The sequence below is a fragment of the Saimiri boliviensis genome, chromosome 12 (assembly GCF_048565385.1).
Source record: "Saimiri boliviensis isolate mSaiBol1 chromosome 12, mSaiBol1.pri, whole genome shotgun sequence".
Taxonomy (NCBI): Eukaryota; Metazoa; Chordata; class Mammalia; order Primates; family Cebidae; genus Saimiri; species Saimiri boliviensis.
Window position 1 is genome coordinate 31,319,626 of NC_133460.1, and position 15,645 is coordinate 31,335,270.

At 47.8% G+C, this 15,645-nt stretch overlaps 1 protein-coding gene and 1 long non-coding RNA gene across 3 annotated transcripts in view; one reads left to right on the plus strand and one right to left on the minus strand.

Moving 5' to 3' along the window:
• Nucleotides 1-15,645, plus strand: part of PDXDC1 (pyridoxal dependent decarboxylase domain containing 1) — a 66,796-nt gene that overhangs the window by 47,051 nt on the left and 4,100 nt on the right. For both annotated transcript variants that reach the window (XM_003928756.4, XM_074382201.1), the window contains exons 13-19: nt 2,865-2,915; nt 6,627-6,690; nt 9,680-9,768; nt 10,768-10,873; nt 13,267-13,438; nt 14,467-14,585; nt 14,858-14,979. In XM_003928756.4, the coding sequence (XP_003928805.1) occupies nt 2,865-2,915; nt 6,627-6,690; nt 9,680-9,768; nt 10,768-10,873; nt 13,267-13,438; nt 14,467-14,585; nt 14,858-14,979 (723 nt within the window). The remainder of the gene's footprint in view (nt 1-2,864; nt 2,916-6,626; nt 6,691-9,679; nt 9,769-10,767; nt 10,874-13,266; nt 13,439-14,466; nt 14,586-14,857; nt 14,980-15,645) is intronic.
• LOC141580567 (uncharacterized) lies at nt 852-6,629 on the minus strand. The gene is made up of 2 exons (XR_012512808.1): nt 3,240-6,629; nt 852-1,805 (listed from the first exon to the last, which is right to left on the minus strand). It is a non-coding gene; the product is annotated as an uncharacterized LOC141580567 (long non-coding RNA).

The following is a 15,645-nucleotide window of genomic DNA, read 5'->3' on the forward strand; positions in this document are numbered from 1 at the left end:
TAACAAAATACCTTAGACTGGGTAATTTATAAACAACAGAAATTTATTGCTTACAGTTCTGGAGGCAAGAAGTCTCAGATGAAGGTGCCAGGAGATTCCGTGTCTGGTGAGGGCCGGTTCCTCATAGACACCACCTTCCATGTGGCCTTATGTGGCAGAGGGGATAAATGCACTCTCTTGAGCCTCTTTTAGAAGGTCACTAATCCTATTCATGAGGGCTCCATCCTCATGCCCTAATCACCTCCCAGTCGCCACAACTCATTTGGGAATGGGATTAGGTATCAGTGCAGGAATTTTGTAGGGACATAAACATTCAGACTTTTCTAAATAACATTTAGAAAACAAAAGAACAAGGTCATGTGTACTCAGGGTTAGAGCTGAGCCTTGCCTAAGCTCAGAAGTGTGTCACCTCCATTTTCTTACCTGTGAAATAGAAATCATATGACACAGGATTGCTAGGAGGGCTCAAAGAGCAAATACAGGTGGAGCTTTTGCGGTAGCGTGTGTTCATATAGTAAGTTATGCATAAGGCTTGAAAATCTTTGTTTTAAATATATTCTTTGGGAGTTGGCACTTCCTCGAGTATTATTTCTTTATTTAAGAAAAATAGGCCAGGTACGGTGGCTCATGCCTATAATCCCAGCACTTTGGGAGGCTGAGGTCAGGAGTTCGAGACCAGCCTGTCTGACATGGTGAGACCTCTGTCTCTGTTAAATTAGCTGGGCATGGTGGTGGGTACCTGTAGTTCCAGCTACTCAGGAGGCTGAGATAGGGAGAATTGCTCGAACCCAGGAGGCAGAGGTTGCAGTGGGCCAAGATCATGCCACTGCACTCCAGCCTGGGCGACAGAGCGAGACTCCATCCCAAAAAGGAAACCCACAAGAATAAGTAATTTCATACTGCTCTAGCTGTGGTCCCTTGGTTCATGATAAGTTAGGATAGTTTAACAGTTTTAAGATTTGTGCACTGGTCTAGGCAGGATGTCTCATGCCTGTAATCCCAGCATTTTGGGAGGTCAAGGCAGGTGGATCACTTAAGCACGGGAGTTCAAGACCAGCCTGGGCAATGTGGTGAAACCCTATCTCTACAAAAAATACAAAATTTAGCCAGGCATAGTGGCGCATACCTGTGATCCCAGCTACTGAGGAGGCTGAGGTGGGAAGATCACTTGAGCCCAGGAGGTCAAGATTGCAGTGAGTCCAAATAGCACTGCTGCACTATTCCATTCCAACCTGGGCGACAGAGTAAGACCCTGTCTCAAAAGAAAATAAAGATTGATGCTCACATTTACAAAAGCACTGCATTTTTTGCAAACTGTCTCACTGTGCTAATTAGCTCATGTCTTAAGATGTGGCTCTTAGGAAAGATAAGCCTTTATTGCCATAGTACTTTAGTTTAGAGATGGTTTAGGTGCTCAGGGGAGATTTTTTCAATTCCCCTTGGCTGTGGAGTGCAGGAGAATAATGCCATTAACTACCAAACCCTTGAGGTCACCACAGTTCTGGCATCTTCCTTTAGGCAGAACTGTATACTCCCGAGGATTTGAATGCTGCCCTGCTGCTGACTCACAGGCTAAATGCATGTTAAAGTGCATGGACATTTACCAGACATGGTGATCTGTATATATCTATGCCTTAGTGTCCACAGTGGAGCATACATTCTCTGAGAGCGGAAATCAGCATTCTCCCCTCATCCTCCTCCTTCCTGTTCTTCTCCCTCTCTCTCCTCTTTTCTCTTCTGTAGTAGTTTGAACATTCACCTCAGTGTCAGGCACCAGGAAGTACTTCCAGCATCTCATTTGATCCCTGCAAATACACCAGAAGGTAATGTCCACTGATGACAGTATATTCAGAATTAGTTTTCTTTGTTGTTTTTTTTTTTTTTTTTTTTGAGACGGAGTCTTGCTCTGTTGCCCAGGCTGGAGTACAGTGGCACGATCTTGGCTCACTGCAGCCTCTGCCTCCCAGGTTAAAGTGATTCTCCTGTCTCAGCCTCCTGAGTAGCTGGGACTACAGGCACCTGCCACCACATCCAGCTAATTTTTGTATTTTTAGTAGAGATGGGGTTTCACCATGTTGATCAGGCTGGTCTTAAACTCCTGACCTTGTGATCCACCCACCTCGGCCTCCCAAAGTGCTGGGATTACATACAGACATGAGCCACAGCGCCTGACCAGAATTAGTTTTCTTTTTTTTTTTTGAGATGAAGTGTCGCTCTTGTTACCCAGGCTGGAGTGCAATGGCGCGATCTCGGCTCACCGCAACCTCCGCCTCCTGGGTTCAGGCAATTCTCCTGCCTCAGCCTCCTGAGTAGCTGGGATTACAGGCACGTGCCACCATGCCTAGCTAATTTTTTGTATTTTTAGTAGAGACGGGGTTTCACCATGTTGACCAGGATGGTCTCAATCTCTTGACCTCGTGATCCACCCGCCTCGGCCTCCCAAAGTGCTGGGATTACAGGCTTGAGCCACCGCGCCCGGCCATTGCCAGCTCCTGAGCGTGCCGTGGCCTCTCATTTGTCATTGGTCTCCCCCAGTGTTCAGTACTGTGCCTTGCACATGTTTATACTCAGTAGCTTTTGAATGAAAGACAGACTTACACTGCAAATACAACAGATTCCTGTGTCTTACTAGAAGCTGCTTTTCTTGAATTACTACAAGTAACTTTCAAATGAAAAATTGGGGAATATTTGCAGATGTTGAAATACAAAAACGGGTGGCTGAACTTAGAAACCACCAAGTCGCATTTGACTTCTTGTCTGAGATCCGCGTTTGCAGACCTCCACAGCCCCTTCTAAAAACATTGCTTCTTTGTGTGCTGTGTTCATCTAAGGAAATTACATGCGCTATTTTTTGTCATTTGCAGAGTCAACGGTTGCAGGAAAGTTTGAAGAAAGTGAACTACATCAAGATCTTGGTATACTATGATCATTTCATCTGTTTTCAAAACAAATAACTTTTTTTAAACTTCAACTTAGAATGATTTTCTCCACATTTGATACATTTCAGTGGATTTGTGGTAGCTCCAGTAAAAAAAACAAAAATTGTGCATATATTTATGACCTAATTATACAGTGAGCCTGAAGTCAAGAAATTTGTACCACATAATGTTTAATTCCTACGGTCATTTTCATATACTTCATTTATTGTGTTAAAGTTTAGAATTGCACAGAGGTAAATACCATTGACTTCAGATGCTCAAGGCTTTTGGCACACCCATCTTCCCGAAATGAAAACTCACTTTGTGTCTCACAGTGCTTTGGGCTTCCCTTTCTGAAACCTTCTGCTGTCAGAGTTTTCCTTTGCAAGAAGCAAGAGAAAGAGAAAAGCACATGGTCCTGCCCTTGTCTTCTGCTGTATCTTCCCGAAGTGAATCCAGCAGCGATTGCTCCCTAGGCATAACTAGACAAGGAAATAAGGATTTAGGAGAGGTAACCGCCAGAGTGAGGATCAGTTCAGGTTTAATGTTTCCGTGTTTTGCTTCATTGTATTTTAGAACTTCAGGAAATAATGTCAAATTCTGATTTAGATAGGTTCACTCAGTGTTTCTTTGACAATTCTACAAGGTATGGTTAAGATTACAACTAGTATGAGTGTATTCTGGGTTCAAGTTAGTAGAGTTTATTTTTCTTTTAGAACATGGTTTGGTTTAAATACAAAAAGTAGCTGGGCGTGGTGGCACACACCTGTGGTCTCAGCTACTGGGGAGGCTGAGGTGAAAGAATCGCTTGAACCCAGGAGGTGGAGGTTGCGGCGAGCCGAGATTGTGCCACTGCACTCCAGCTTGGGTGACAGAGACCCTGTCTCAAGGAAGAAGAATTTTAAAACTGGTTTGGTGTAAGGTGGTGGCTGCTCTGCATTGCCTTCTGAGTTAGAGTGTTGAGCCAGTTGACCCGAGTTGTAGCTGGGGTTGGGGTTCTAGCCTTAGATGAGGAAGTGGACTGCTGGATAATCAAGGAATGAATGTAGGAGGCTTAGGCTCTGCTTCTAGCAGTGCCACAGGTTGGCCCTATGACATTGAGTCATTTTCTTTCGGGGCCTACGAGTTCCACTGTCAGAGATGTTGGTTGAACTCCTCTGATTGCAAACAGAAACACAAATGATGGCCTAGATTGAGCAAGCTGTGAGGAATACAGGCAGTGCCGGGCCTGTCTGCTTTCCCGCCCCTGCTGTGCCGAGCCCACTCAGCTCTTCCCCGTCCACGCTGCCCCCTCGTTCTCACGTCGGGCGAGCCAGTGGTGCCGGTTAATCACCAGCTGTTTCGGTGCATCTCTGTAGACCACACGGGCCCAGGCAGAAGGCCTGCTCTGTCCCTGCTTCCAGTGGCTGTTTTCTCAGTACAGTGTGCAGTAATCGGCAGACATCATGAAGCACTGTGGCTTGTCATCAGCAGCAGCAGCATCACCACCATCCCAGCTGCTGCTTGTGAAATGTGTGCGTGGTGCGACATGCGTATTTCATTCAACCCTCCCAACAGTCTCCTTTCTACATGGGGTACACCAATTCTTCGAATGACTGCTTTCTTATCTTTCAGATCCTGATTCAAATCTCACCTCTTTAGAAAGGCCTTTCCTGACCCCCTAAGATAACTTACTGTCAGACATCACTCCATCCCCTGGGTCTTCTTCATCCACTTTTTACTATCTGAAGTGAAATCTGTTTGTTTTTTCCTATAGAAGCTTTGTCAAGGCCTTACCCAAGACCCTTGCCCAGAAAGCCCAGTGCCAAGCCCAGACATGCTCCCCACCCCTTGCTGTTCAGCTTACAGTCATCTTTCTGTTTCTTCTTTGTGGATTCACCTTTTTGTGTGTGAGCCCAGCAGTACTTTAGCCTCTTTTGGGTTCTTGGTTATATTTAATCCAATATTTTGGATATTCGGAATTGATAATTTCAGTATTGGCTCAGTCTACTGTATTGCTAGAACCGGAAGTGCCTCTGGCCCTGTGAAATATTTCTTACACATGTTGACATTTGAGACTACTGAGTTCAAAGAAAGAAAAGATGATCATAATACTCATCAAAGTCTTGGCACTCAATTCATTCTGCCTTCTCCTAAGGATGGGAGAATGGGTGGATTATTTTGGTGCCTTTTTGTTCCTGCTTGCTTATTGGTCTTGCTCCCCTATTTAAATATTAAGCCCCGGCCCATTCTTTTTAAAGTATCACGTTTTACTTGTCTCTGTGAAAGTTAAAGATGATAGATGTGAAGTCGCTTAGCACAGGAACTGGCTCTGTAAATAACTGACACATTAGAATTCACATCCTGCTTGATCTGAATCCTGTACACACAGTCCTTTGAAAAGTTAGGAGAAAAGATCTTAGGCCACCACTTTCTGTCTTTCCAAGTTAGCGTTTCCTGTTGTGGCCCTGCCAGTGAGTTATCACACTCAGAGCCTTGGAACAGAAGCTTTATGACTAGAGTTATAGGACTGGGATTGTTGGATGCTTAAAGATCTCCCCCAGGGTGCCTACACGCCCCTGTAGCACCACAGAGCCTGCCAAGGACATGGCTGCTCACGGTACCCTGACCCCATGGGCTTGACCAGGTCAGGGTATACTGCTTGATGCAGAACAGGAACTTGGTGCCGGGTTATCATAATGTAGTGAAGGTTTTCATCTGTTAGGAAACTCACTAATGAAGTTAGCCATCTGTGGCTTGTCTTAATAATAAGCACATATATTAGAAAATACATAGATCCAGTTCTCAGCTGTGCTTGTCTACATTGCCAGCAGGATTTGCATCTTGTTCTGAAAGTTTTACAAAGGGGAACAAAGTACTTGTTTTCCCCCTTTTTTTCTATAAATATAAAAAATTCGGCCGGGCACGGTGGCTCAAGCCTGTAATCCCAGCACTTTAGGAGGCCTAGGCGAGTGGATCACGAGGTCAAGAGATCAAGACCATCCTGGTCAACATGGTGAAACCCCATCTCTACTAAAAATACAAAAAATTAGCTGGGCATGGTGGTGCGTGCCTGTAATCCCAGCTACTCAGGAGGCCGAGGCAGGAGATTTGCTTGAACCCAGGAGGTGGAGGTTGCAGTGATCCGAGATGCGCCATTGCACTCCAGCCTGGGTAACAAGAGTGAAACTCCGTCTCAAAAAAAAAAAAAAAAAAAAAAAAATTCTAGTTGGTCAGGCGTGGTGTCTCATGCCTGTAATCGCAATACTTGGAAGGCCAAAGTAGGAGGATTAATTGAGGCCAAGAGTTCAAGACAAGCCTGGACAACATAGCAAGACCCCATCTCTTAAAAAAAAAAAATTAAGTTTCAATAAATCCTGCATAATTTCTGGGATTCTTGAAAGCATGGGCTCTCTCAGCACTGAGTCTCATGTCACTGCTTCTTACTAGTTTTAATCTTTAATGTTAGACCTGTGTTTGTCCCTTGTTAAAATTTCTTCCTGCTTTAATTTCAATGTACCAGTATCACATAGCTTATAATTCACAGTAGACTCTCAGGGCTGGTTCAGAGTTATTTTTAAAAATTTGATTTTTGTTTCTCTAGCAGCTGAAATATTTGAACTTTTTAATGTGTTTATTTACAAATAGAGCATCTCTAACCTATTTTTCGAACTCAGCATTTTGTTTTGAAGGTGTCTGGAGTTTAATATGAGACTTCCATTCTTCCAGGTAGAAGATGAGCTCAGCTCCCCAGTGGTGGTATTCAGATTTTTCCGGGAATTGCCAGGCTCAGGTAGGTGATTTTTAAAAGAGGGTTATTTTCTTTCTTTCTTTTTTTTTTGAGATAGAGTCTCGCACTATCACCAGGCTGGAGTACAGTGGCATGATCTCAGCTCACTGCAACCTCTGCCTCCTGGGTTCCGGTAATTCTTGTGCCTCAGCCTCCTGAGTAGCTGGGATTACAGGTACGTTGCCACCACACCCGACTAATTTTTGTATTTTTAGTAGAGACAGGGTTTCACCACGTTGGCTAGGATGGTCTTGATCTCCTGACCTCATGAGCCTCCCACCTCGGCCTCCCAAGGTGCTGGGATTACAAGCATGAGCCACTGCACTCAGCCAAGAGGGCTATTTTCATATCTGTGTTAAAGGCTTTGAATTTGATACTATTTCAGCTTAAACAGATAGCTGAAAATATTTTTATTCCTAAAATCTTCAGTCATTTCAGAAAAAATGTAACAATTTTTATGAAAACTTCAGCTCGAAATGCCTTAGCATTTTGCTGATAGTTGGCGGTGATTAAACAATCAGCAAATAGTTTGGGTTCCCAAATTCCCTGGACAGTCCTGGAATGGCTGAGAAAGAGTTGTTTCAACATAAAGCTTTTGGGGTCTTAGCTAGGCACGGTAGCTCATGTCTGTAATCCCAGCACTTTGGGAGGCTGAGGCAGGCTGATCGCCTGAGGTCAGGAGTTTGAGACCAGCCTGGCCAATATGATGAAACCCAGTCTCTACTAAAAATACAAAAATTAGCCAGGTGTCATAGTGCACGTCTGTAATCCCATCTACTCGGGAGGCAAAGGCAGAATTGCTTGAATTGGGAGGTGGAGGTTGCAGTGAGGCAAGATCACACCACTGCACTCCAGCCATCTCAAAAAAAAAAAAAAAAAAAGTTCCAGGTGCCACCAACGTAGTCCAGGGCACCATTCTTTTTTTACCTGGATGGCCATTGTCCCCTCTCAACAGATCTCAGACTTTCCTACATTCTGCACAGCCCATTCCAGACCATCTTCCAGCTGACAGAGTGAGGGTTGTAGGCAGAAGTCACATGGTATTGAAGCAGGACATGTTCCCTTGTCCCCCTCACAGGGCATGCGATGGGGGTGTGGCTTCTTCACTGCCCCGCTGCTGCTCAGACCTCTAGGAGAGCATAGGAACAGGCGGGCTGTGGGGCTCTGACCCCACGGTAGCATCTGGGGTCGAATGTTTACAGCTCCTGAGGCCCCCGTGGGCATGTTACAGGGTGCTCTTTAGGTGGCTCGTTTTAGTTGCCTCATTTAGACCCCCTTCCTTATCACAAGGACAGAGGGATTCGTGTATCGCCGGTTCTTGCCTTGGTGTACCAGAAGAAGCGCATCACACCTGGGCTTGTAGAATGAGTGCCCGGTTTTTTTTGAGTGGAAGTGGCTCTCTGCTGATGAGGAGGTCAGAGGGAGATGGTTTTTCCCTGGAGTTGGGGGGCTTGGTGGCCCTGGCTAAATAAACTCTACCTTGTTTCGCTGGTTGATGGCTTGGCCTGCCGGTGTCTGTTGGGATGCTCTTCTGCTGGCCTGCTCTCCATGACCAGCCCCTTGTGTCGTCTTCTACCAGTGTGTTCCTCTTACCGTCCAGCCGCTTCTGTCTGGCCGCTAGGGTCTCAGGTTTTTATAGGCTCAGGATGGGGGTGTGGCAGGCCAGCGTGGTCTTGGGAAATGCAACATTTGGGGGAAAGCATGAGTGCCTGTCGTCATCTAGGTCTGTGGGGGTAGAGCCCTAGCCAGGGACCCACCTTTCTCTCCCCAGCACTTCCCCACTTTTTTTTTTTTTTTTTTTTTTTGAGACGGAGTTTCGCTCTTGTTGCCCAGGCTGGAGTGCAATGGCGCGATCTCGGCTCACCGCAACCTCCGCCTCCTGGGTTCAGGCAATTCTCCTGCCTCAGCCTCCTGAGTAGCTGGGATTACAGGCACGCACCACCATGCCCAGCTAACTTTTTGTATTTTTAGTAGAGACGGGGTTTCACCATGTTGACCAGGATGGTCTCGATCTCTTGACCTTGTGATCCGCCCGCCTCGGCCTCCCAAAGTGCTGGGATTACAGGCTTGAGCCACCGCGCCCGGCACTTCCCCTTTTGTGTCATTTAAAGGGACCACGCTTTTCCCTTCCCAGCACTACCATATCAGTGTCACTTCCCTGGTGAGAGAGCCCATGGGTATCTTACCGTTTCAGCTGAACAAAGGCTAGGCTCTTCACCACGCCCCATGAGGCCTGGCACCCTGCCCCGACTTCCCCTCTCCTCTACCACTCTCCCTCTTGTTCATGTGCCTCATTCAGAGCAGTCTTCTCTGTGCTCCAGGAACACTCTGCCCTTTCCTTCCGCGAGGTCTTCACACTTGGGGTTCCCTTTGCCTCACACACATTTCTCTCTTCTGGTGTCGGCTCTTCCTCACCATTTCAGTCTCCACTAAGTGTCTGCTTCCTCAGAGCCTTCCCTGCCTGTCCTGCCTGAGGGGGCTGCATCATACTGTATCAGAGCCCCCAGCGTCTCTCGTGGCACTAACAACCACATGGAGTGGTTTTCTTTATGATATGTTTCCTCAACTAAAATGTAAGCTCCACGATGACAGAAACCTTACCTGCCTTCCGTTCCATGTGGCTGGCATGGGTGGCACCCACCGCAAAGCCAAGCTGATGATCGTGGCGCTCTCACAGACCTCACACAGTGCTCAGTAGACTAGTTAGTAACTTACAGCAAAAATGGCTGTTTTCTTTTGCAATCCCTTGAAAGCAAACCTTTTTAAAAATGAACTTAATATTCTGTTTTATGTGAATGTATTCAATGTTACATAGATCACGAGAAAAAAAAAGGAAATGTAACCCTTCTGTCAGATACTACATTTGAATTGAGTAACACGAGTCTGTTCCCTCGGGTTAATATTGGGATGGAAATGATGTGGGGGTGGGATGGTGTTTGTTTCGGTCAGCCGTGTTTCTGGGAGTGACTCCCTTTCTATGTTTTGGTGTCAGATCCAGTGTTTAAAGCTGTCCCAGCGCCCAACATGACACCTTCAGCAGTCGGCCGGGAGAGGCACTCGTGTGACGCACTGAATCGCTGGGTGAGAAGTGCAGCTGCCTGCCTTCCCTTTCAGGTCCCCGGGCATCCCTGTCCGACCTGCTGGTGAGGGTGACACATGCTCGTGTATGGGAGCTGAGGCCTACAGGAGGAGCCGCCCTGCGGTGCTGGGCCTGCTCTGGGGTTCTGTTCCCGGTTCCGTCACCGCCTCGTGAGCTGGGTCATCTCTGGCCAGTCCTTCCAGCATCATTCCCTCAGTTTCCTTGCTGCCGCATAAGGCTGTGAGACAGCATGCCAAACGTGGGCCGCAGGGCAGCTGCCATGGGTCTGGTGAGCCGGGCAGCACAGCCAGGACCCCCAGGCGGAGTCTGCTAGCATCTGCGGCTGGCGGTGTGGAGTCAGGCCCTGTGCTTTGGCAGCTTTCTGGGCCCTGAATAGCAGCTGTAGGATTTGAGTCTGAAGGGTGCTGTGAAGTGAGGGGTGGCGGCAGCAGCAGTGGTCCTAGCCAACGCTGGACACACCCTGCCTAATGGGGTTGGCAGATAAGTCATGGCACATCCATGCTGGGGCTGAGCACAGCCGTGAGAGACCACAGAGCTGAATGTCCCATGCAGAAGGGAACTGGTCACCATAAAAGACGTGAAACCATGCAGGTTACTAAGCAGTGTCAAGTAGCGTGTTTTATGACAACAAAAAATACAGCTCCCTCCCCGACACTTGCACAGAGAAAAGACACTGGGGGTAGACCACATGGCAACAGTGGGTGTCGCTTAGCAATGTATTGTGGGCCATTGTTATTTTCTCCTTTTGGTTTACCTGTATTTCCTAGGTTTTTCTACAATGAACTTGTATTTATTAATCAGAAAAAAAAGTAAAATTTACTGTTTTTAAAAAGCTGCTCTAAGTATTCAGAGACAGTCAAAAGATGAGAAGGAGCCAGCTCTCTGGGAGCCTCTTTGGTCTGGGCTGACTGGATGAGGGTGGGTCCTGAAGAACTCTGAGTCCGTTACAGGAGGTGTTGATTCTGTCTTCCTCCCCACAGCTAGGAGAACAGCTGAAGCAGCTGGTGCCTGCGAGTGGCCTCACAGTCATGGATCTGGAAGCTGACGGCACATGTGTACGGTTCAGCCCTTTGATGACAGCAGCAGGTAGGCAGGCTCAGTGGATGCCCTTTGCTTTTGTTGTGCGGCTGCTTGCCCTTAGGATATTCCATTCTCCTAGAGTTATCAGCATCTGTTTTTGGAGGGGCTTTTTCTCTTTTGGGCTAAATTTAGGTAGATTAGCATTCCCATGTAACTTCTCAGAATCAAAATAAGACTTCAGAAGTCACCTGAATTGGCCAGGTGCGGTGGCTCATGCCTATAATCCCAACACTTTGAGAGGCCGAAGCAGGCGGATCATCTGAGGTAAGGAGTTCGAGACCAGCCTGGCCAACATGGCGAAACCCTGTCTCTACAAAAAATACAAAATTAGCCAGGCGTGGTGGTGCATGCCAGTAGTCCCAGCTACTTGGGAGGCTGAGGCAGGAGAATCACTTGAACCCGGGAGGCATAGGCTGCAGTGAGCCGAGATTGCTGCACTGCACTTTAGCCTAGGTAACAGAGGAGACTCCGTCTCAAAGGAAAAAAAAAAAAAAATGTAACCACCTGAATTCCCTTTTTTGTGTTGAGACAGGATCTTGTTGCCCAGGCTGGAGTGCAGAGGCGGGGTCACGGCCCACTGCAGCCTGGACCTCCTGCACTCAAGGGATCTTCCCACCTCAGCCCCTGAGTAGTTGGGACCACAGGCATGAGCCACCACACCCACCTAACTTTTGCATTTTTTGTAGAAATTGGGTTTTGCCATGTTGCCCAAGCGAAATTCCTGTACTTTGATGTCTTGTGACCCTTGGTTTTCCACTGCAAGGGTTCCTTCTCCTAGCAGTACATCACAGTTACCTGGGGAGCTTTAGACACAACCAATGGCTGCCCACCTCCAGAGATTCTAGAATGGAGCCTGGGTATCTGTGTTTTGGTTATTATTACTATTTTTTTTTAGAAACAGGGTCTCACGGCCAGGCGCAGTGGCTCATGCCTGTAATCCCAGCACTTTGGGAGGCCGAGGCTGGTGGATCACGAGGTCAAGAGATCGAGACCATCCCGGTCAACATGGTGAAACCCCGTCTCTACTAAAAATACAAAAAGTTAGCTGGGCATGGTGGTGCGTGCCTGTAATCCCAGCTACTCAGGAGGCTGAGGCAGGAGAATTGCCTGAACCCAGGAGGCGGAGGTTGTGGTGAGCCGAGATCGCGCCATTGCACTCCAGCCTGGGTAACAAGAGTGAAACTCCGTCTCAAAAAAAAAAAAAAGAAAAGAAACAAGGTCTCACTTGTCACCCAGGCTGGAATTCAGTGTCTTGACCATAGCTCATTGCAACCTCAACCTTGGGGGCCCAAACAATCCTGCCTCAGCCTCCCAAGGAGCTGGGACTACAGGCAAGTGCCACCACATTTGGCTAATGTTTTCATTTTTTATTTTATTTATTTTGGGGGGTACTGAGTCTTGTTCTGTCACTCAGGCTGGAGTGCAGTGGCGTAATCTCAGCTCACTGCAACCTCTGCCTCCTGGGTTGAAGTGATTATTCTGCCTCAGCCTCCTGAATAGCTGGGATTGCAGGCGCGCACTACCACGCCTGCTTAATTTTTTTTTTTTTTTTTTTTTTTGAGATGGAGTGTTGCTCTGTCGCTCAGGCTAGGGTGCAGTGGTGCAGTCTCGGCCCACTGCAACCTCTGCCTCCCAGGTTCAAGCAGTTCTGTGCCTCAGCCTCCCAAGTGGCTGGGATTATAGGCACCTGCCACCATGTTTGGCTAATTTTTAAATTTTTAGTAGAGACAGGGTTTTGCCATGTTGATCAGGCTGGTCTTGAACTCCTGACCTCATGATCTGCTCCACTCAGCCTCCCAAAGTGCTAGCATTACAGGTGTGAGCCACCGCACCTCGACTAATTTTTTTGTTTTTCCATAGAGATGGGTTCTCTATGTCATCCAGGCTGCTCTTCCTGGCCTTAAGTGATCCTCCTGCCTTAGCTTCCCAAAGCACTGGCCACAGCTCTAGAGGCTTAGTCTCTCACTGCAAAAGCAAGCCAGTGAGCCCCTGAGGCCCAGTGCTGTCACCATCTCCCTGCACTTCCTGTGTGGGAACAGCAACCCATCACAGTACTTCCCTGCTCTCAGTCACAGTAGTGTATATAGAGAACCTGTGGTATGATGTTTGCAGCCTCCCAGAAGTGGGCTTTCTGCAGGAAGAGTGATTTCTAACACGGGAGTGTGTCATTGTGGGCCACATCTGTGAAAGAAACAGTCCACACCTGGTACAGCCAGCTGTGTCAGTTTCTAACCTAATTCTTCCATGTTGGGGTTGAATGGCTTTTTAAAAAATCTCCACGGCTCTGGGTAACTGGAGTACCTCGAGCTTTTGACCTTCCCAGTAGTGGAAGAGAGAGCTCTGCCCTCTTGTCATCTACCATCTCCAGCGTTTGTCTGATACTTTGTGAACGTCTTCAGTTTTAGGAACTCGGGGAGAGGATGTGGATCAGCTTGTAGCCTGCATACAAAGCAAGCTGCCAGTGCTGAGCTGCACGCTCCAGTTGCGCGAAGAGTTCAAGCAGGAGGTGGAAGGAACGGCAGGTCTCCTATACGTTGATGACCCTAACTGGCCTGGAATAGGGGTTGTCAGGTAAAGTTTTGGCCTACCACTTGATGTTAGAGACTTTACGGTATAAAGAACATGGGTGGGTCATTTTCTGAACCAGCTTAGAAATCCAAGATGAATGTGTAGTCACAATATGCTTGTTTAATGAAAATGCAGCTTGATTTTCTGGGCATTTACAAAAGCACAGTGCAAGCAGGCGATCCAGCCCACCGTGGCACTCAGGGAGGGGGAGTTGCTGAATGTTCTGTCTGTAAGCGCCGACTCTCAGCTACCTAGGAGAAGGTGCGGACGGGTATGTATCACTGACTGGTTACTCACCTGGGCTTAATGAGAATTGCAAATCAGTAAGAAAAAGTACCAGCTCTTGGGGAGACACAACTCCCCTGTCCTTTCTTATTCTGTGGGTACAGTCCTGTGGCTGCTTTCTGTCACCTTCAGAGGCGAGGCAGGTATCTTTTTGTATTGCACGTGAGACTTCCAGACCTTGTCTTCCCTATCTACATGGACATAAAGACCTTGGCTTTCAGCTGGGCATGGTGGCTCACACTTGTAATGCCAGCAGTTTGGGAGGCTGACAGGAGGATTGCATTATTTGAGTCCAGGAGCTTGAGACCAGCCTGGACAATATGGCAAAACCGCATCTCTACAAAAATATAAAAATTAGCCAGGGGTGGTGGTACATACTTGTAGCCCCAGCTACTCGGGAGGCTTAGATGGGAGGATCAGCTGAGCCCAGGAGGTGTAGGTTGTAGTGAGGCAAGATCATGCCACCGCACTCCAGCCTGGGCCACAGAGTGAGACCCTGCCTCAAAAAAAAAAAAAAAAAAAGTTAGGCTTTCCTGTGACTCTTCCTTTACTCCTGGCAAGCTGTAAACCTGTGGCATTCTTGAAAGGTTGTGGTCTGGAGACACTCACAGTAGCTCTCTGCCCATTGGTTCTGCTCTACTGTCTTGCTAATTACTATCTAGAGGTTTCTACACCACCTCTAATCCTGTGTCTGAAGAGACATTTGATCTTTTAGGCTGAAATGCTGTCATTTGATGATGTTTTAGGTATGAACATGCTAATGATGATAAGAGCACTTTGAAATCAGATCCTGAAGGGGAAAAAATCCATGCTGGACTCCTGAAAAAGTTAAATGAACTGGAATCTGACCTAACATTTAAAATAGGTAATTACTTACTTTTATAAGTCAACTGTGACCTTTGGAAGGACATTTGCTAAGTGACTTTAAGGAATATGGCTCATCTTTTAGAGGGTTAGAGTCTCTCCGGCTCTGAGACCTCCCTCCCCTTCTGCAGCCCGCTGCGCCTGTCCCTCTGTCATGAGAATCTCCATGGAGGAGACCCCTTTGTGCGTGGTCAGGCCACTGAACAGGAGAGCAGGCCCGCGTCTCACCCACGACAGAGGACGGGAACCAAGTCTGTCTCATTTCCTCTGCAGGCCCTGAGTATAAGAGCATGAAGAGCTGCCTGTACGTGGGCATGGCGAGTGACGACATTGATGTTGTGGAGCTCGTGGAGACCATTGCGGCCACAGCCCGGGAGATAGAGGAGAACTCGAGGGTCTGTGGCTCCTCTCAGTGTTCATTCCTTTTCCAGGTTTTGCCCCAGCAAACAGCGGGGGTCTCGAGGAAAGGAGCTACTCTCAGGATGTCTGCTCGTTCTCTGTCTGTCAGTGTTTACTGTAAGCTGGGCCTTGTGCCAGGCATCAGTGATGCCAAGTGGGTTTGACCCGGCCCCTGCCCCAGTGAACACACAAGCTCAGGGGAAAGATCCACATAGCCACGCTGGGTAGTAACTGTGCCTCGGAGAAGAGGGCAGGTGGCTACACACACAGGCAAACACATTCACCCCCGCCTGCCAAGGTGAGGAAGGACTTCTGCTCTGGAGCTGGGTCCTGAGGGTGAATGAAAGAGGTGCTTCTGTGTGTGGTTTCCCCACACCCCTCCCCCACAGCACTTCCCACCCAGGACAGCCCTGCTTCTGTGGGTCCCTTAGGGTGGAGGACCAGGCAACAAGGCTGACAGGGTGTCCTCCAAACAAACGATTACTTCCCTAAAAAAATCACTCAAAAGGAGGTAGGAAGGGACCAAGGTAAGACTGCTCTAACAGGAGACGCACGCCATTGGAAATGCGGCTGAGAGCCAGCTCTGTTCATTCTTGGGTGGACTCAAGGTTTCTTCCCAGCCTGACTCTGACTTCTATGTTTGGAAAAATATTGAACAGTGC